General features: G+C 42.9%; 1 protein-coding gene across 1 annotated transcript in view; it reads left to right on the forward strand.

Moving 5' to 3' along the window:
* Positions 1–21,727, forward strand: part of LOC139763164 (proton-coupled folate transporter-like) — a 235,165-nt gene that overhangs the window by 35,644 nt on the left and 177,794 nt on the right. Inside the window, exon 3 of the mRNA XM_071688875.1 lies at positions 1,259–1,495. Within this exon, the coding sequence (XP_071544976.1) occupies positions 1,259–1,495 (237 nt within the window). The remainder of the gene's footprint in view (positions 1–1,258; positions 1,496–21,727) is intronic.

Consider the following 21,727-nt stretch of genomic DNA (forward strand, 5'->3'; position numbering starts at 1 on the left):
ACTTGCCCCTCTCTCCAAAACTCATGCATTTACCTCCCAAACCATCCCATCCATAAACAAGTTAAACAACCATGGGGGACATCACACACTCCTGCCACTGACTGACATTCATTGGGAATCAGTCACTCTTCTTTCTCTCTACTCTTGCATGACTTACATACTTGGTAAAACCTTTTCACTGCTTCTAGTAACTTAACTCCCACAACATATACTCTTATGACCTGCAGAACATCTCTATCAACCCTATCATATGCCTTTTCCAGATCCATAAATGCAACATATAAACCCATTTGTTTTTCTAAGTATGTCTCACAAACATTCTACGAAGCAAACACCTGATCCACACATCTTCTACCACTTCTGAAAGCACACTGCTCTTCCCAGTCTGATGCTTTGTACATACCTTCACCCTTTCTATCAATACCATCCCAAATGATTTCCCAGGAATACTCAACAAACTTATGCCTCTGTTGTTTGAAAACTTACCTTTATTCCCTTTACCTTTGTACACTGGCACTGTGAATGCATTCTGCCAATCCTCAGGCACTTCACCATGATCCCTACACACACTGAATATTCTTACCAACCAATCAACAACACAGTTACCGCCTTTTTTTTTTTTTATAAATTCTACTGCAATACCATCCAAACCCACCGCCTTGCCAGATTTTATCTTCCGCAAAGCTTATGCTACCTCCTCTCTCTTAACCAAACCATTCTCTCTGACCCTGTCACTCTGCACACCACCCTGACCAAAACACCCTATTTCTGCCACTCTATCATCAAACACATTCAACAAACCTTGAAAATACTCACTCCATCTCCTCACTTCATCACTACCTGTTACTACTTCCCCACTTGCCCCCTTAACCAATGTTCCCATTTGTTCTCTTGTCTTATGCACATTATTTACCTCCTTCCATACATACATATTCACCATTTCCAGTGTTTGCGAGGTAGTGTTAAGAACAGAGGACTGAGCCTTAGAAAGGGAATTTTAAGGTGAATATTACTAGTTAGAAACTTTCTAGTGATGCTGACTCATGTTTGAAAGTAGATGAGTTTTTACAGCAGTGTACATTATTGTTAAAATTCTGTAGTATGTTATGCAATTAAGCTATAGCTGATTGCAGAATTCTGCAGCTATCATCTTCCTTTGAATAAGGGACATATCTTGTGGGGTATAAAGCAACGTAAGCAACCTTACAGCATATGAAAACATGTTTATAATGATCCTTACATATTTTTCACACCACAGGTATGCAGGGAGCAGCAGTATGGTACTGATATATGTGCCAATTTATCATCGCATCATGAAGAGCAGGCCTCAGTGCAGCGGATTGTAAGCACCATTAATATGTACATAGAATTGCTGACCAACATTCCTGGTGTGTTCTTTGTGCTCTTTTTGGGTTCCTGGAGTGACAAGTATGGACGAAAGATACCCATGACCCTTCCCTTAATTGGGAGTTTTCTCGCCACATCATTATACTTGGTAAGCAACAGGAACAGGATTGCTGACCTTTCTTAGGGAATTAGGTGTTCTGCCCTTTTACCAGACTTTTGGGTGATACCTGGGGACCTCCTTTCTGCAAAGGGATCCCTCAAGATGTGCGTGTGGTCTTGGATGAAAGTGACATGTTTGCAAGCACTTTAAGCAAAGGATTCAGATTTCAGTACTGTGGGTGAATGTTATATAAGAGAAGTAGATGATGAATATGAGGTTGAAAAGTTGCTTATTCTCTCATGATTTTTTAAACAATTTAACTGATCCATCCTGAACTGCTCATTTCCTGCCTGGTCTCTACCCTTTCAGAAGTAACCAGTAAACTACAAACCACACTATACAGAGCACTCAACATAATTATTAGTTGCTTGTTGTCACAAACATTTATCACATACTCATTAAAAGAAATATTTTTCCAGTTTGAACCCACTTAGATATGCTCAACACCCAGTTCTTTGCAGCAGCACTGACCCCTTTCTAAACCATCCTATAACAAGCCAACAACTCCCACGCAGAAACGAAAAGATCACCCCTGCCTATCACTTCAGCAACATACACACACAGAGCCTCTCACCTCCTACAGTACATGCAAATCATGATCACACAGTATGGACTTACTAAGCTCTAAATAGCATTCCCCCAACCCAGTCTTAAAACTCACCCAGCCAGACATACACATAGCTGAAGTTATGCTCTTCAAATGCTTGTGATTTCACTTTCTCATCTGCGTTCTGTATATCTCTCATCTTTTCTACATTGTGAACATCACTTTAACTTATCATAGATGCATACCTTAGATACCTTAGATGCATTACCTTGTCATAGATGCATACCTTAGATGCAGCTTCCACATTGATGACACAGTGTATACTCATTTTTCATGCACTTACCTTACAAAGACAAGCACACAGCATCTTAGCACTCCATAACCTGTGATCTTGCTTGATGGACATGGCTAGCTTCTTGACTGGTGTGGGAGTCCCCGTAAAACAAGGTCCTGGGGCTGGAAGGTTAGGTAACATAAGGTAAGGTAATGAAAATACTTCTCACTCCATCCTTCCACCTCCAGTTTGGTCTCCTGCTTTTCCTTGTTTCCTCCACCTCTGCCACATATAACTTCTTGTCAATCTTTCCTCTCTCATTCTCTCCATATGTTCATACCTTTTCAACACACCCTCTTCTACTCTCTCACCCATACTCTTTTTATTTCCACACATCTCTCTTACCTGTACATTACTTATTTGGTCAAACCACCTCACACCACATATTGTCCTCAAACATTTCATTTCCAGCACATCCAACCTCCTCTGTACAACCTTATCTATAGCCCATGCCTAGCAACCATATAACATTGTTGGAGCCGCTATTCCTTCAAACATACCTATTTTTGCTCTCTGCAATAACGTTCTCTCCTTTCACACATTCTTCATTGTTTCCAGAACCTTCGCCCCCTCCCCCACCCTGTGACTCACTTCTGCTTCCATGGTTCCATTCGCTTCTAAGTCCACTCCCAGGTATCTAAAACACTTCACTTCCTCCAGTTTTTCTCCATTCAGACTTACCTCACAATTTACTTGTCCATCAGCCCTACTGAACCTAATAACATTGCTCTTATTCACATTTACTATCACCTTCTTCTTTCTAACACTTTACCAAACTGTCACCAACTTCTGCAGTTTCTTACTCAAATCAGCCACCATCACTATATCATCAGCAAACAACTGACTCACTTCCAAAACCCTCTCATCCGCAGTGGACTGCATACTTACCCACTCTCCAAAACTCTTGCATTCATCTCCCTAACAACCCCATCCATAGACAAATTAAACACCCATGGAGACATCACGCACCCCTTCTGCAAACCAACATTCACTGGGAACCAATCACTTTCCTCTTTTTCTACTCGTACACATGCCTTACATCCTTGATAAAAGCTTTTCACTGCTTCTAGCAAATTACCTCCCACACCATATAGTCTTAATACCTTCCACAGAGTATCTCTATCAACTCTTATCACATGACCTCTCCAGATCCATAAATGTTGTTTCTGTTTTTCTGAGTATTTCTCACATACATTCTTCAAAGCAAACACCTTATCCACACATCCTCTGCCACTTCTGAAACCATGCTGCTCTTCCCCAATCTGATGCTCTATACATGCCTTTTACCCTCTCAGTCAATACCCTCCCATATAATTTCCCAGGGATATATATATGTGTATATATATGTATGTGTGTGTGTGTGTATATGTGCGTATGTATGTGTATGTGTGTGTATGTGTATATGTATATATATATGTATATTATCCCTGGGGATAGGGGTGAAAGAATACTTCCCACGTATTCCTCGCGTGTCGTAGAAAGCGACTAGAGGGGACGGGAGCGAGGGGCCAGAAATCCTCCCCTCCTTGTATTAACTTTCTAAAATGGGAAACAGAAGAAGGAGTCACGCGGGGAGTGCTCATCCTCCTCGAAGGCTCAGAGTGGGGTGCCTAAATGTGTGTGGATGTAACCAAGATGTGAAAAAAGGAGAGATAGGTAGTATGTTTGAGGAAAGGAACCTGGATGTTTTGGCTCTGAGTGAAACGAAGCTCAAGGGTAAAGGGGAAGAGTGGGTTGGGAATGTCTGGGGAGTAAAGTCAGGGGTTAGTGAGAGGACAAGAGCAAGGGAAGGAGTAGCAATACTCCTGAAACAGGAGTTGTGGGAGTATGTGATAGAATGTAAGAAAGTAAATTCTCGATTGATATGGGTAAAACTGAAAGTTGATGGAGAGAGGTGGGTGATTATTGGTGCATATGCACCTGGGCATGAGAAGAAAGATCATGAGAGGCAAGTGTTTTGGGAGCAGCTGAATGAGTGTGTTAGTGGTTTTGATGCATGAGACCAGGTTGTAGTGATGGGTGATTTGAATGCAAAGGTGAGTAATGTGGCAGTTGAGGGAATAATTGGTATACATGGGGTGTTCAGTGTTGTAAATGGAAATGGTGAAGAGCTTGTAGATTTATGTGCTGAAAAAGGACTGATGATTGGGAATACCTGGTTTAAAAAGTGAGATATACATAAGTATACTTATGTAAGTAGGAGAGATGGCCAGAGAGCGTTATTGGACTACGTGTTAATTGACAGGCGTGCGAAAGAGAGACTTTTGGATGTTAATGTGCTGAGAGGTGCAACTGGAGGGATGTCTGATCATTATCTTGTGGAGGCTAAGGTGAAGATTTGTATGGGTTTTCAGAAAAGAAGAGTGAATGTTGGGGTGAAGAGGGTGGTGAGAGTAAGTGAGCTTGGGAAGGAGACCTGTGTGAGGAAGTACCAGGAGAGACTGAGTACAGAATGGAAAAAGGTGAGAACAATGGAAGTAAGGGGAGTGGGGGAGGAATGGGATGTATTTAGGGAATCAGTGATGGATTGCGCAAAAGATGCTTGTGGCATGAGAAGAGTGGGAGGTGGGTTGACTAGAAAGGGTAGTGAGTGGTGGGATGAAGAAGTAAGAGTATTAGTGAAAGAGAAGAGAGAGGCATTTGGACGATTTTTGCAGGGAAAAAATGCAATTGAGTGGGAGATGTATAAAAGAAAGAGACAGGAGGTCAAGAGAAAGGTGCAAGAGGTGAAAAAAAGGGCAAATGAGAGTTGGGGTGAGAGAGTATCATTAAATTTTAGGGAGAATAAAAGATGTTCTGGAAGGAGGTAAATAAAGTGCATAAGACAAGGGAGCAAATGGGAACTTCAGTGAAGGGCACAAATGGGGAGGTGATAACAAGTAGTGGTGATGTGAGAAGGAGATGGAGTGAGTATTTTGAAGGTTTGTTGAATGTGTTTGATGATAGAGTGGCAGATATAGGGTGTTTTGGTCGAGGTGGTGTGCAAAGTGAGAGGGTTAGGGAAAATGATTTGGTAAACAGAGAAGAGGTAGTGAAAGCTTTGTGGAAGATGAAAGCCGGCAAGGCAGCAGGTTTGGATGGTATTGCAGTGGAATTTATTAAAAAAGGGGGTGACTGTATTGTTGACTGGTTGGTAAGGTTATTTAATGTATGTATGACTCATGGTGAGGTGCCTGAGGATTGGCGGAATGCGTGCATAGTGCCATTGTACAAAGGCAAAGGGGATAAGAGTGAGTGCTCAAATTACAGAGGTATAAGTTTGTTGAGTATTCCTGGTAAATTATATGGGAGGGTATTGATTGAGAGGGTGAAGGCATGTACAGAGCATCAGATTGGGGAAGAGCAGTGTGGTTTCAGAAGTGGTAGAGGATGTGTGGATCAGGTGTTTGCTTTGAAGAATGTATGTGAGAAATACTTAGAAAAGCAAATTTATAAATAATAAAATAAAAATATATATATTATTTTATTTTTTATTATACTTTGTCGCTGTCTCCCGCGTTTGCGAGGTAGCGCAAGGAAACAGACGAAAGAAATGGCCCAACCCCCCCCCCCATACACATGTATATACATACGTCCACACACGCAAATATACATACCTACACAGCCTTCCATGGCTCACCCCAGACGCTTCACATGCCCTGCTTCAATCCACTGACAGCACGTCAACCCCGGTATACCACATCGCTCCAATTCACTCTATTCCTTGCCCTCCTTTCACCCTCCTGCATGTTCAGGCCCCGATCACACAAAATATTTTTCACTCCATCCTTCCACCTCCAATTTGGTCTCCCTCTTCTCCTCGTTCCCTCCACCTCCGACACATATATCCTCTTGGTCAATCTTTCCTCACTCATTCTCTCCATGTGCCCAAACCACTTCAAAACACCCTCTTCTGCTCTCTCAACCACGCTCTTTTTATTTCCACACATCTCTCTTACCCTTACGTTACTCACTCGATCAAACCACCTCACACCACACATTGTCCTCAAACATCTCATTTCCAGCACATCCATCCTCCTGCGCACAACTCTATCCATAGCCCACGCCTCGCAACCATACAACATTGTTGGAACCACTATTCCTTCAAACATACCCATTTTTGCTTTCCGAGATAATGTTCTCGACTTCCACACATTCTTCAAGGCCCCCAGGATTTTCGCCCCCTCCCCCACCCTATGATCCACTTCCGCTTCCATGGTTCCATCCACTGCCAGATCCACTCCCAGATATCTAAAACACTTCACTTCCTCCAGTTTTTCTCCATTCAAACTCACCTCCCAATTGACTTGACCCTCAACCCTACTGTACCTAATAACCTTGCTCTTATTCACATTTACTCTTAACTTTCTTCTTTCACACACTTTTCCAAACTCAGTCACCAGCTTCTGCAGTTTCTCACATGAATCAGCCACCAGCGCTGTATCATCAGCGAACAACAACTGACTCACTTCCCAAGCTCTCTCATCCCCAACATATATATATATATATATATATATATATATATATATATATATATATATATATCCTTCCATTTTTTGTTGTGCATCTCCTAATCATCTGCATTCCTTCCCCGCAAGTACTACCTAGTATGTAGTATGTTTATATTATCCCTGGGGATGGGGAGAAAGAGTACTTTCCACGTATTTCCTGTGTGTTGTAAAAGGCTGGAAATCGTCCCTTCCCGTTTTTTGATTTTCCAAAGGGGGGAACGGGGAGGGGGGCCAGGTGAGGATGTTCCCTCGGGGGCCCAGTCCTCTGTTCTTGGTGCTACCTCGCTGGTGTGGGAAATGGCGAGTAGTATGAAAGAAAGAAAAAAAAGAAACACATATATCCATATAGGTGTTATTTGGACTTGTCTGCATGAGGTTATATTATAAGTGGGAAGTCACCTTTGGGGAGACTATGTTATCATCAGTTGGAAGAGAATGCAGTCCCAGTAAAGAACTTCAAATGAGTCCATCTTTTCCTTGCAGCCGAGTGTAGTGCAGCTCTGGTGCTGCAGAGGCTCCTTGATAGGGAGTCATGAGGTTATATGATGATATTTTTTTTTTTTTTTTTCATACTATTCGCTATTTCCCGCGATAGCGAGGTAGCGTTAAGAACAGAGGACTGGGCCTTTGAGGGAATATCCTCACCTGGACCTCTTCTCTGTTCCTTCTTTTGGAAAAAAAAACGAGAGGGGAGGATTTCCAGCCCCCGCTCCCCTCCCTTTTAGTCGCCTTCTACGACACGCAGGGAATACGTGGGAAGTATTCTTTCTCCCCTATCCCCAGGGAATATGATGATATATGAGAATATATTTATATACCACACACACACATACACACATTGTTACTGAATTCTGCTTGTATGTGTTTACAGTTCAGGCAGGAAGTCATCTTTGATAAGGCTGCATCATTGTCAGCAGAAGAAAAAAGTACATTCTCCTAAAGGACCGTATCACTTTTAATGAGACCATCTTGTATAGTATTGATTGCAGCCTTTATACAGAAGTAGCACCATGAAAGGGGTCCTGAGGTTGTGATAATTGATAATGGTGATTATGATAGTGATGTAAGAGTAATAATGACTACTATTATTTTTATTGCTATTATTATTATTATTATTATTTATCGTTATTATTATTATTATTATTATTAGGCTCCAGAAGGTTTATGCTACAGCAGGAAAATTATTTATTCTTTTGGAGCAAAAAGGTGCTTTTTTTTTTTTTTTTTTTATACTTTGTCGCTGTCTCCCGCGTTTGCGAGGTAGCGCAAGGAAACAGACGAAAGAAATGGCCCAACCCCCATACACACGTACATACACACGTCCACACACGCAAATATACATACCTACACAGCTTTCCATGGTTTACCCCAGACGCTTCACATGCCTTGATTCAATCCACTGACAGCACGTCAACCCCTGTATACCACATCGCTCCAATTCACTCTATTCCTTGCCCTCCTTTCACCCTCCTGCATGTTCAGGCCCCGATCACACAAAATCTTTTTCACTCCATCTTTCCACCTCCAATTTGGTCTCCCTCTTCTCCTCGTTCCCTCCACCTCCGACACATATATCCTCTTGGTCAATCTTTCCTCACTCATTCTCTCCATGTGCCCAAACCATTTCAAAACACCCTCTTCTGCTCTCTCAACCACGCTCTTTTTATTTCCACACATCTCTCTTACCCTTACGTTACTTACTCGATCAAACCACCTCACACCACACATTGTCCTCAAACATCTCATTTCCAGCACATCCATCCTCCTGCGCACAACTCTATCCATAGCCCACGCCTCGCAACCATACAACATTGTTGGAACCACTATTCCTTCAAACATACCCATTTTTGCTTTCCGAGATAATGTTCTCGACTTCCACACATTTTTCAAGGCTCCCAAAATTTTCGCCCCCTCCCCCACCCTATGATCCACTTCCGCTTCCATGGTTCCATCCGCTGACAGATCCACTCCCAGATATCTAAAACACTTCACTTCCTCCAGTTTTTCTCCATTCAAACTCACCTCCCAGTTGACTTGGAGCAAAAAGGTGCTAAACAAGATTATTCCTTTCCCTCCTTTGGCAATGATGCAGGCCCACCAAGGGTGTCTCCTTGCATGTGGTGTAACCACTGGCAAGTGGAATCCAATAATTCCTCAATGATTATATGTATATATGTATGTATGTATATATGTGTATATGCATATATATGTATATATATATATATATATATATATATATATATATATATATATATATATATATATATATGTAAATGGAAATGGTGAAGAGCTTGTAGATTTATGTGCTGAAAAAGGACTGATGATTGGGAATACCTGGTTTAAAAAGCGAGATATACATAAGTATACTTATGTAAGTAGGAGAGATGGCCAGAGAGCGTTATTGGATTACGTGTTAATTGACAGGCGTGCGAAAGAGAGACTTTTGGATGTTAATGTGCTGAGAGGTGCAACTGGAGGGATGTCTGATCATTATCTTGTGGAGGCTAAGGTGAAGATTAGTATGGGTTTTCAGAAAAGAGGAGTGAATGTTGGGGTGAAGAAGGTGGTGAGAGTAAGTGAGCTTGGGAAGGAGACCTGTGTGGGGAAGTACCAGGAGAGACTGTGTACAGAATGGAAAAAGGTGAGAACAATGGAAGTAAGGGGAGTGGGGGAGGAATGGGATGTATTTAGGGAATCAGTGATGGATTGCGCAAAAGATGCTTGTGGCATGAGAAGAGTGGGAGGTGGGCTGTTTAGAAAGGGTAGTGAGTGGTGGGATGAAGAAGTAAGAGTATTAGTGAAAGAGAAGAGAGAGGCATTTGGACGATTTTTGCAGGGAAAAAATGCAATTGAGTGGGAGAAGTATAAAAGAAAGAGACAGGAGGTCAAGAGAAAGGTGCAAGAGGTGAAAAAAAGGGCAAATGAGAGTTGGGGTGAGAGACTATCAGTAAATTTTAGGGAGAATAAAAAGATGTTCTGGAAGGAGGTAAATAGGGTGCGTAAGACAAGGGAGCAAATGGGAACTTCAGTGAAGGGCGTAAATGGGGAGGTGATAACAAGTAGCGGTGATGTGAGAAGGAGATGGAATGAGTATTTTGAAGGTTTGTTGAATGTGTCTGATGACAGAGTGGCAGATATAGGGTGTTTTGGTCGAGGTGGTGTGCAAAGTGAGAGGGTTAGGGAAAATGATTTGGTAAACAGAGAAGAGGTAGTAAAAGCTTTGCGGAAGATGAAAGCCGGCAAGGCAGCAGGTTTGGATGGTATTGCAGTGGAATTTATTAAAAAAGGGGGTGACTGTATTGTTGACTGGTTGGTAAGGTTATTTAATGTATGTATGACTCATGGTGAGGTGCCTGAGGATTGGCGGAATGCGTGCATAGTGCCATTGTACAAAGGCAAAGGGGATAAGAGTGAGTGCTCAAATTACAGAGGTATAAGTTTGTTGAGTATTCCTGGTAAATTATATGGGAGGGTATTGATTGAGAGGGTGAAGGCATGTACAGAGCATCAGATTGGGGAAGAGCAGTGCGGTTTCAGAAGTGGTAGAGGATGTGTGGATCAGGTGTTTGCTTTGAAGAATGTATGTGAGAAATACTTAGAAAAGCAAATGGATTTGTATGTAGCATTTATGGATCTGGAGAAGGCATATGATAGAGTTGATAGAGATGCTCTGTGGAAGGTATTAAGAATATATGGTGTGGGAGGCAAGTTGTTAGAAGCAGTGAAAAGTTTTTATCGAGGATGTAAGGCATGTGTACGTGTAGGAAGAGAGGAAAGTGATTGGTTCTCAGTGAATGTAGGTTTGCGGCAGGGGTGTGTGATGTCTCCATGGTTGTTTAATTTGTTTATGGATGGGGTTGTTAGGGAGGTAAATGCAAGAGTCCTGGAAAGAGGGGCAAGTATGAAGTCTGTTGGGGATGAGAGAGCTTGGGAAGTGAGTCAGTTGTTGTTCGCTGATGATACAGCGCTGGTGGCTGATTCATGTGAGAAACTGCAGAAGCTGGTGACTGAGTTTGGTAAAGTGTGTGGAAGAAGAAAGTTAAGAGTAAATGTGAATAAGAGCAAGGTTATTAGGTACAGTAGGGGTGAGGGTCAAGTCAATTGGGAGGTGAGTTTGAATGGAGAAAAACTGGAGGACGTGAAGTGTTTTAGATATCTGGGAGTGGATCTGTCAGCGGATGGAACCATGGAAGCGGAAGTGGATCATAGGGTGGGGGAGGGGGCGAAAATTTTGGGAGCCTTGAAAAATGTGTGGAAGTCGAGAACATTATCTCGGAAAGCAAAAATGGGTATGTTTGAAGGAATAGTGGTTCCAACAATGTTGTATGGTTGCGAGGCGTGGGCTATGGATAGAGATGTGCACAGGAGGATGGATGTGCTGGAAATGAGATGTTTGAGGACAATGTGTGGTGTGAGGTGGTTTGATCGAGTAAGTAACGTAAGGGTAAGAGAGATGTGTGGAAATAAAAAGAGCGTGGTTGAGAGAGCAGAAGAGGGTGTTTTGAAATGGTTTGGGCACATGGAGAGAATGAGTGAGGAAAGATTGACCAAGAGGATATATGTGTCGGAGGTGGAGGGAACGAGGAGAAGAGGGAGACCAAATTGGAGGTGGAAAGATGGAGTGAAAAAGATTTTGTGTGATCGGGGCCTGAACATGCAGGAGGGTGAAAGGAGGGCAAGGAATAGAGTGAATTGGAGCCATGTGGTATACAGGGGTTGACGTGCTGTCAGTGGATTGAATCAAGGCATGTGAAGCGTCTGGGGTAAACCATGGAAAGCTGTGTAGGTATGTATATTTGCGTGTGTGGACGTGTGTATGTACATGTGTATGGGGGGGGGGGGTTGGGCCATTTCTTTCGTCTGTTTCCTTGCGCTACCTCGCAAACGCGGGAGACAGCGACAAAGTATAAAAAAAAAAAAAAAAAAAAATATATATATATATATATATATATACATATGTGTGTATATATGTATATATAGGGAGCGGGGGGCTGGAAATCCTCCCCTCTCGTTTTTTTTTCATTTTCCAAAAGAAGGAACAGAGGGGGCCAGGTGAGGATATTCCAAAAAAGGCCCAGTCCTCTGTTCTTAACGCTACCTCGCTAACGCGGGAAATGGCGAATAGTTTAAAAGAAAGAAAAGAAAGATATATATATATATATATATATATATATATATATATATATATATATATATATATATATATATATATTATATATATATATATATATTATACCTCTGTAATTTGAGCACTCACTCTTATCCCCTTTGCCTTTGTACAATGGCACTATGCACGCATTCCGCCAATCCTCAGGCACCTCATCATTGACTCATACATACATTGAATAACCTTACCAAGCAGTCAGCAATACAGTCACCCCCTTTTTTAATAAATTCCACTGCAATACCATCCAAACCTGCTGCCTTGCCGGCTTTCATCTTCCGCAAAGCTTTTACTACCTCTTCTCTGTTTGCCAAATCATTTTCCCTAACCCTCTCACTTTGCACACCACCTCGACCAAAACACCCTATATCTGCCACTCTATCATCAAACACACTCAACAAACTATCAAAATACTCACTCCATCTCCTTCTCACATCACCACTACTTGTTATCACTTCCCCATTTGCGCCCTTCACTGAAGTTCCCATTTGCTCCCTTGTCTTACGCACTTTATTTACCTCCTTCCAGAACATCTTTTTATTCTCCCTAAAATTTAATGATACTCTCTCACCCCAACTCTCATTTGCCCTCTTTTTCACCTCTTGCACCTTTCTCTTGACCTCCTGTCTCTTTCTTTTATACATCTCCCACTCAATTGCATTTTTTCCCTGCAAAAATCGTCCAAATGCCTCTCTCTTCTCTTTCACTAATAATCTTACCTCTTCATCCCACCACTCACTACCCTTTCTAATCAATCCACCTCCCACTGTTCTCATGCCACAAGCATCTTTTGCGCAATCCATCAGTGATTCCCTAAATACATCCCAATCCTCCCCCACTCCCCTTACTTCCGTTGTTCTCACCTTTTTCCATTCTGTACTCCGTCTCTCCTGGTACTTCCTCACACAAGTCTCCTTCCCAAGCTCACTTACTCTCACCACCCTCTTCACCCCAACATTCACTGGTAAATTATATGGGAGGGTATTGATTGAGAGGGTGAAGGCATGTACAGAGCATCAGATTGGGGAAGAGCAGTGTGGTTTCAGAAGTGGTAGAGGATGTGTGGATCAGGTGTTTGCTTTGAAGAATGTATGTGAGAAATACTTAGAAAAGCAAATGGATTTGTATGTAGCATTTATGGATCTGGAGAAGGCATATGATAGAGTTGATAGAGATGCTCTGTGGAAGGTATTAAGAATATATGGTGTGGGAGGCAAGTTGTTAGAAGCAGTGAAAAGTTTTTATCGAGGATGTAAGGCATGTGTACGTGTAGGAAGAGAGGAAAGTGATTGGTTCTCAGTGAATGTAGGTTTGCGGCAGGGGTGTGTGATGTCTCCATGGTTGTTTAATTTGTTTATGGATGGGGTTGTTATTGAGGTGAATGCAAGAGTTTTGGAAAGAGGGGCAAGTATGAAGTCTGTTGGGGATGAGAGAGCTTAGGAAGTGAGTCAGTTGTTGTTCGCTGATGATACAGCGCTGGTGGCTGATTCATGTGAGAAACTGCAGAAGCTGGTGACTGAGTTTGGTAAAGTGTGTGAAAGAAGAAAGTTAAGAGTAAATGTGAATAAGAGCAAGGTTATTAGGTACAGTAGGGTTGAGGGTCAAGTCAATTGGGAGGTAAGTTTGAATGGAGAAAAACTGGAGGAAGTAAAGTGTTTTAGATATCTGGGAGTGGATCTGGCAGCGGATGGAACCATGGAAGCGGAAGTGGATCATAGGGTGGGGGAGGGGGCGAAAATTCTGGGAGCCTTGAACAATTTGTGGAAGTCGAGAACATTATCTCGGAAAGCAAAAATGGGTATGTTTGAAGGAATAGTGGTTCCAACAATGTTGTATGGTTGCGAGGCGTGGGCTATGGATAGAGTTGTGCGCAGGAGGATGGATGTGCTGGAAATGAGATGTTTGAGGACAATGTGTGTTGTGAGGTGGTTTGATTGAGTAAGTAACGTAAGGGTAAGAGAGATGTGTGGAAATAAAAAGAGCGTGGTTGAGAGAGCAGAAGAGGGTGTTTTGAAATGGTTTGGGCACATGGAGAGAATGAGTGAGGAAAGATTGACGAAGAGGATATATGTGTTGGAGGTGGAGGGAACGAGGAGAAGTGGGAGACCAAATTGGAGGTGGAAAGATGGAGTGAAAAAGATTTTGTGTGATCGGGGCCTGAACATGCAGGAGGGTGAAAGGCGGGCAAGGAATAGAGTGAATTGGATCGATGTGGTATACCGGGGTTGACGTGCTGTCAGTGGATTGAATCAGGGCATGTGAAGCGTCTGGGGTAAACCATGGAAAGCTGTGTAGGTATGTATATTTGCGTGTGTGACGTATGTATATACATGTGTATGGGGGTGGGTTGGGCCATTTCTTTCGTCTGTTTCCTTGCGCTACCTCGCAAACGCGGGAGACAGCGACAAAGCAAAAAAAAAAATATATATATATATTTATTTTGCTTTCTCACTGTCTCCCGCGTTAGCAAGGTAGCGCAAGGAAACAGACGAAAGAATGGCCCAACCCACCCACATACACATGTATATACGTACACGTCCACACATGCAAATATACATACCAATACATCTCAATGTATACATATATATACACACACAGACATATACATATATACACATGTACATAATTCATACTGTCTGCCTTTATTCATACCCATCGCCACCTTGCCACACATGGAATAACAACCCCCTCCCCCCTCATATGTGCGAGGTAGTGCTAGGAAAGACAACAAAGGCCATATTCGTTCACACTCAGTCTCTAGCTGTCATGTAATAATGCACTGAAACCACACCTCCCTTTCCACATCCAGGCCCCACAGATCTTTCCATGGTTTACCCCAGAAGCCTCACATGCCCTGGTTCAATCTATTGACAGCACGTCGACCCTGGTATACCACATTGTTCCAATTCACTCTATTCCTTGCACTCCTTTCACCCTCCTGCATTTCAGGCCCCGATCACTCAAAATCTTTTTCACTCCATCTTTCCACCTCCAATTTGGTCTCCCACTTCTCCTCGTTCCCTCCACCTCTGACACATATATCCTCTTTGTCAATCTTTCGTCACTCCTTCTCTCCATGTGACCAAACCATTTCAAAACACCCTCTTCTGCTCTCTCAACCACACTATTTTTGTTACCACACATCTCTCTTACCCTATTATTACTTACTCGTTCAAACCACCTCACACCACATATTGTCCTCAAACATCTCATTTCTAGCACATCCACACTCCTGTGCACAACTTTATCCATACCCCACACCTTGCAACCATACAACATTGTTGGAATGACTATTCCTTCAAACATACCCATTTTTGCTTTCCGAGATAATGTTATCAACTTCCACACATTCTTCAAGGCTCCCAGAATTTTCGCCCCCTCCCCCACCCTATGATTCACTTCCACTTCCATGGTTCCATCTGCTGCCAAATCCATTCCCAGATATCTAAAACACTTCACTTCCTCCAGTTTTTCTCCATTCAAACTCACCTCCCAATTGACTTGACCCTCACCCCTACTGTACCTAATAACCTTGCTCTTATTCACATTTGCTCTGAACTTTCTTGTTTCACACACTTTACCAAACTCAGTCACCAGCTTCTGCAGTTTCTCACATGAATCAGCCACCAGCGCTGTATCATCAGCAAGCAACAACTGACTCACTTCCCAAGCTCCCTCATCCACAACAGACTGCATACTTGCCCCTCTTTCCAAAACTCTTGCATTCACCTCCCTAACAACCCCATCCATAAACAAATGAAACAACCATGGAGACATCACACACCCCTGCCGCAAACCTACATTCACTGAGAACCAATCACTTTCCTCTCTTCCTACACGTGCACATGCCTTACATTCTCGATAAAATCTTTTCACTGCTTCACAACTTGCCTCCCACACCATATATTCTTAAAACCTTCCATAGAGCATCTCTATCAACTCTATCATATGCCTTCTCCAGATCCATAAATGCTACATACAAATCCATTTGCTTTTCTAAGTATTTCTCACATACATTCTTCAAAGCAAACACCTGATCCACGGATCCTCTACCACTTCTGAAATCACACTGCTCTTCCCCAATCTGATGCTCTGTACATACCTTCACCCTCTCAATCAATACCCTCCCATATAATTTCCCAAGAATACTCAACAAACTTATACCTCTGTAATTTTAGCACTCACTCTTATCCCCTTTGCCTTTGTACAATGGCACTATGCAAGCATTCAGCCAATCCTCAGGCACCTCACCATGAATCATACATACATTAAATAACCTTACCAACCAGTCAACAATACAGTCACCCCCTTTTTTAATAAATTCCACTGCAATACCATCCAAACTCGCTGCCTTGCCGGCTTTCATCTTCTGCAATGCTTTTACTACCTCATCTCTGTTTACCAAATCATTTTTCCTAACCCTCTCACTTTGCACACCACCTCGACCAAAACACCCTGTGTCTGCCACTCTATCATCAAACATATTCAACAAACCTTCAAAATACTCACTCCATCTCCTCACATCACCACTACTTCTTATCACCTCCCCATTAGCTCCCTTCACTGAAGTTCCCATTTGTTCCCTTGTCTTACACACTTTATTTACCTCCTTCCAAAACATCTTTTTATTCTCCCTGAAATTTAATGATACTCTCTCACCCCATCTCTCACTTAACCTCTTTTTCACCTCTAGCACCTTTCTCTTGACCTCCTGCCTCTTTCTTTTATACATCTCCAACTCATTTGCATTATTCCCCTACAAAAATCGTTCAAATGCCTCTCTCTTCTCTTTCACTAATAATCTTACTTCATTTTTTTTTTTTGCTTTGTCGCTGTCTCCCGCGTTTGCGAGGTAGCACAAGGAAACAGACGAAAGAAATGGCCCAACCCACCCCCATACACATGCATATACATACACGTCCACACACGCAAATATACATACCTACACAGCTTTCCATGGTTTACCCCAGACGCTTCACATGCCCTGGTTCAATCCATTGACAGCACGTCGACCCCGGTATACCACATCGTTCCAATTCACTCTATTCCTTGCACGCCTTTCACCCTTCTGCATGTTCAGGCCCTGATCACTCAAAATCTTTTTCACTCCATCTTTCCACCTCCAGTTTGGTCTCCCACTTCTCCTCGTTCCCTCCACCTCCGACACATATATCCTCTTGGTCAATCTTTCCTCAGTCATTCTCTCCATGTGCCCAAACCATTTCAAAACACCCTCTTCTGCTCTCTCAACCACGCTCTTTTTATTTCCACACATCTCTCTTACCCTTACGTTACTCGATCAAACCACCTCACACCACACATTGTCCTCAAACATCTCATTTCCAGCACATCCATCCTCCTGCGCACAACTCTATCCATAGCCCACGCCTTGCAACCATACAACATTGTTGGAACCACTATTCCTTCAAACATACCCATTTTTGCTTTCGGAGATAATGTTCTCGACTTCCACGCATTCTTCAAGGCTCCCAGAATTTTCGCCCCCTCCCCCACCCTATGATCCACTTCCGCTTCCATGGTTCCATCCGCTGCCAGATCCACTCCCAGATATCTAAAACACTTTACTTCCTCCAGTTTTTCTCCATTCAAACTTACCTCCCAATTGACTTGACCCTCAACCCTACTGTACCTAATAACCTTGCTCTTATTCACATTTACTCTTAACTTTCTTCTTTCACACACTTTACCAAACTCAGTCACCAGCTTCTGCAGTTTCTCACATGAATCAGCCACCTGTGCTGTATCATCAGCGAACAACAACTGACTCACTTCCCAAGCTCTCTCATCCCCAACAGACTTCATACTTGCCCCTCTTTCCAAAACTCTTGCATTCACCTCCCTAACAACCCCATCCATAAACAAATTAAACAACCATGGAGACATCTCACACCCCTGCCGCAAACCTACATTCACTGAGAACCAATCACTTTCCTCTCTTCCTACACGTACACATGCCTTACATCCTCGATAAAAACTTTTCACTGCTTCTAACAACTTGCCTCCCACACCATATATTCTTAATACCTTCCACAGAGCATCTCTATCAACTCGATTATCATATGCCTTCTCCAGATCCATAAATGCTACATACAAATCCATTTGCTTTTCTAAGTATTCCTCACATACATTCTTCAAAGCAAACACCTGATCCACACATCCTCTACCACTTCCACACTACATGCACGTCCACACACGCAAATATACATACCTATACATCTCAATGTACACATATATATACACACACAGACATTTACATATATACACATGTACATAATTCATACTGTCTACCTTTATTTGTTCCCATCGCCACCTCGCCACACATGGAATAACAACCCCCTTCCCCCTCATGTGTGCGAGGTAGCGCTAGGAAAAGACAACAAAGGCCCCATTCGTTCACACTCAGTCTCTAGCTGTCATGTAATAATGCACTGAAACAACAGCTCCCTTTCCACATCCAGGCCCCACACACTTTCCCTGGTTTACCCCAGACACTTCACATGCCCTGGTTCGATCCATTGACAGCACGTCGACCCCGGTATACCACATCGTTCCAGTTCACTCTATTCCTTGCACGCCTTTCACCCTCCTGCATGTTCAGGCCCCGATCACTCAAAATCTTTTTCACTCCATATTTCCACCTCCAGTTTGGTTTCCCACTTCTCCTCGTTCCCTCCACCTCTGACACATATATCCTCTTGGTCAATCTTTCCTCACTCATTCTCTCCATGTGACCAAACCATTTCAAAACACCCTCTTCTGCTCTCTCAACCACACTCTTTTTATTTCCACACATGTGTCACACCCTTACATTACTTACTTGATCAAGCCACCTCACACCAAATATTGTCCTCAAACATCTCATTTCCAGCACATCCGCCACCCTCCTGTGCACAACTGTATCCATAGCCCACGCCTCGCAAACATCCAAAATTGTTGGAACCACTATTCCTTCAAACATACCCATTATTGCTTTCGGAGATAATGTTCTCGACTTCCACACATTCTTCAAGGCTCCCAGAACTTTCGCCCCCTCCCCCACCCTATGATTCACTTCCACTTCCATGGTTCCATCCGCTGCCAGATCCACTCCCAGATATCTAAAACACTTTACTTCCTCCAGTTTTTCTCCATTCAAACTTACCTCCCAATTGACTTGACCCCTCAACCCTACTGTACCTAATAACCATGCTTTTATTCACATTTACTCTTAACTTTCTTCTTTTACACACTTTACCAAACTCAGTCACCAGCTTCTGCAGTTTCTTACATGAATCAGCCACCAGCGCTGTATCATCAGCGAACAACAACTGACTCACTTCCTAAGCTCTCTCATCCACAACAGACTGCATACTTGCCCCTCTTTCCAAAACTCTTGCATTCACCTCCCTAACAACCCCATCCATAAACAAATGAAACAACCATGGGGACATCACACACCCCTGCCGCAAACCTACATTCACTGAGAACCAATCGCTTTCCTCTCTTCCTACACGTGCACATGCCTTACATTCTCGATAAAATCTTTTCACTGCTTCACAACTTGCCTCGCACACCATATATTCTTAAAACCTTCCATAGAGCATCTCTATCAACTCTATCATATGCCTTCTCCAGATCCATAAATGCTACATACAAATCCATTTGCTTTTCTAAGTATTTCTCACATACATTCTTCAAAGCAAACACCTGATCCACACATCCTCTACCACTTCTGAAATCACACTGCTCTTCCCCAATCTGATGCTTTGTACATACCTTCACCCTCTCAATCAATACCCTCCCATATAATTTCCCAAGAATACTCAACAAACTTATACCTCTGTAACTTGAGCACTCTCTCTTATCCCCTTTGCCTTTGTACAATGGCACTATGCAAGCATTCAGCCAATCCTCAGGCACCTCACCATGAATCATACATACATTAAATAACCTTACCAACCAGTCAATAATACAGTCACCCCCTTTTTAATAAATTCCACTGCAATACCATCCAAACTCGCTGCCTTGCCGGCTTTCATCTTCTGCAATGCTTTTACTACCTCATCTCTGTTTACCAAATCATTTTTCCTAACCCTCTCACTTTGCACACCACCTCGACCAAAACACCCTGTGTCTGCCACTCTATCATCAAACATATTCAACAAACCTTCAAAATACTCACTCCATCTCCTCACATCACCACTACTTCTTATCACCTCCCCATTAGCTCCCTTCACTGAAGTTCCCATTTGTTCCCTTGTCTTACACACTTCATTTACCTCCTTCCAAAACATCTTTTTATTCTCCCTGAAATTTAATGATACTCTCTCACCCCATCTCTCACTTAACCTCTTTTTCACCTCTTGCACCTTTCTCTTGACCTCCTGCCTCTTTCTTTTATACATCTCCAACTCATTTGCATTATTCCCCTACAAAAATCGTTCAAATGCCTCTCTCTTCTCTTTCACTAATAATCTTACTTCATTTTTTTTTTTTTGCTTTGTCGCTGTCTCCCGCGTTTGCGAGGTAGCGCAAGGAAACAGACGAAAGAAATGGCCCAACCCGCCCCCATACACATGCATATACATACACGTCCACACACGCAAATATACATACCTACACAGCTTTCCATGGTTTACCCCAGACGCTTCACATGCCCTGGTTCAATCCATTGACAGCACGTCGACCCCGGTATACCACATCGTTCCAATTCACTCTATTCCTTGCACGCCTTTCACCCTTCTGCATGTTCAGGCCCTGATCACTCAAAATCTTTTTCACTCCATCTTTCCACCTCCAGTTTGGTCTCCCACTTCTCCTCGTTCCCTCCACCTCCGACACATATATCCTCTTGGTCAATCTTTCCTCACTCATTCTCTCCATGTGCCCAAACCATTTCAAAACACCCTCTTCTGCTCTCTCAACCACGCTCTTTTTATTTCCACACATCTCTCTTACGCTTACGTTACTCGATCAAACCACCTCACACCACACATTGTCCTCAAACATCTCATTTCCAGCACATCCATCCTCCTGCGCACAACTCTATCCATAGCCCACGCCTTGCAACCATACAACATTGTTGGAACCACTATTCCTTCAAACATACCCATTTTTGCTTTCGGAGATAATGTTCTCGACTTCCACGCATTCTTCAAGGCTCCCAGAATTTTCGCCCCCTCCCCCACCCTATGATCCACTTCCGCTTCCATGGTTCCATCCGCTGCCAGATCCACTCCCAGATATCTAAAACACTTTACTTCCTCCAGTTTTTCTCCATTCAAACTTACCTCCCAATTGACTTGACCCTCAACCCTACTGTACCTAATAACCTTGCTCTTATTCACATTTACTCTTAACTTTCTTCTTTCACACACTTTACCAAACTCAGTCACCAGCTTCTGCAGTTTCTCACATGAATCAGCCACCTGTGCTGTATCATCAGCGAACAACAACTGACTCACTTCCCAAGCTCTCTCATCCCCAACAGACTTCATACTTGCCCCTCTTTCCAAAATTCTTGCATTTACCTCCCTAACAACCCCATCCATAAACAAATTAAACAACCATGGAGACATCACACACCCCTGCCGCAAACCTACATTCACTGAGAACCAATCACTTTCCTCTCTTCCTACACGTACACATGCCTTACATCCTCGATAAAAACTTTTCACTGCTTCTA

This window comes from Panulirus ornatus, chromosome 46 (genome assembly GCF_036320965.1).
Source record: "Panulirus ornatus isolate Po-2019 chromosome 46, ASM3632096v1, whole genome shotgun sequence".
NCBI lineage: Eukaryota > Metazoa > Arthropoda > Malacostraca > Decapoda > Palinuridae > Panulirus > Panulirus ornatus.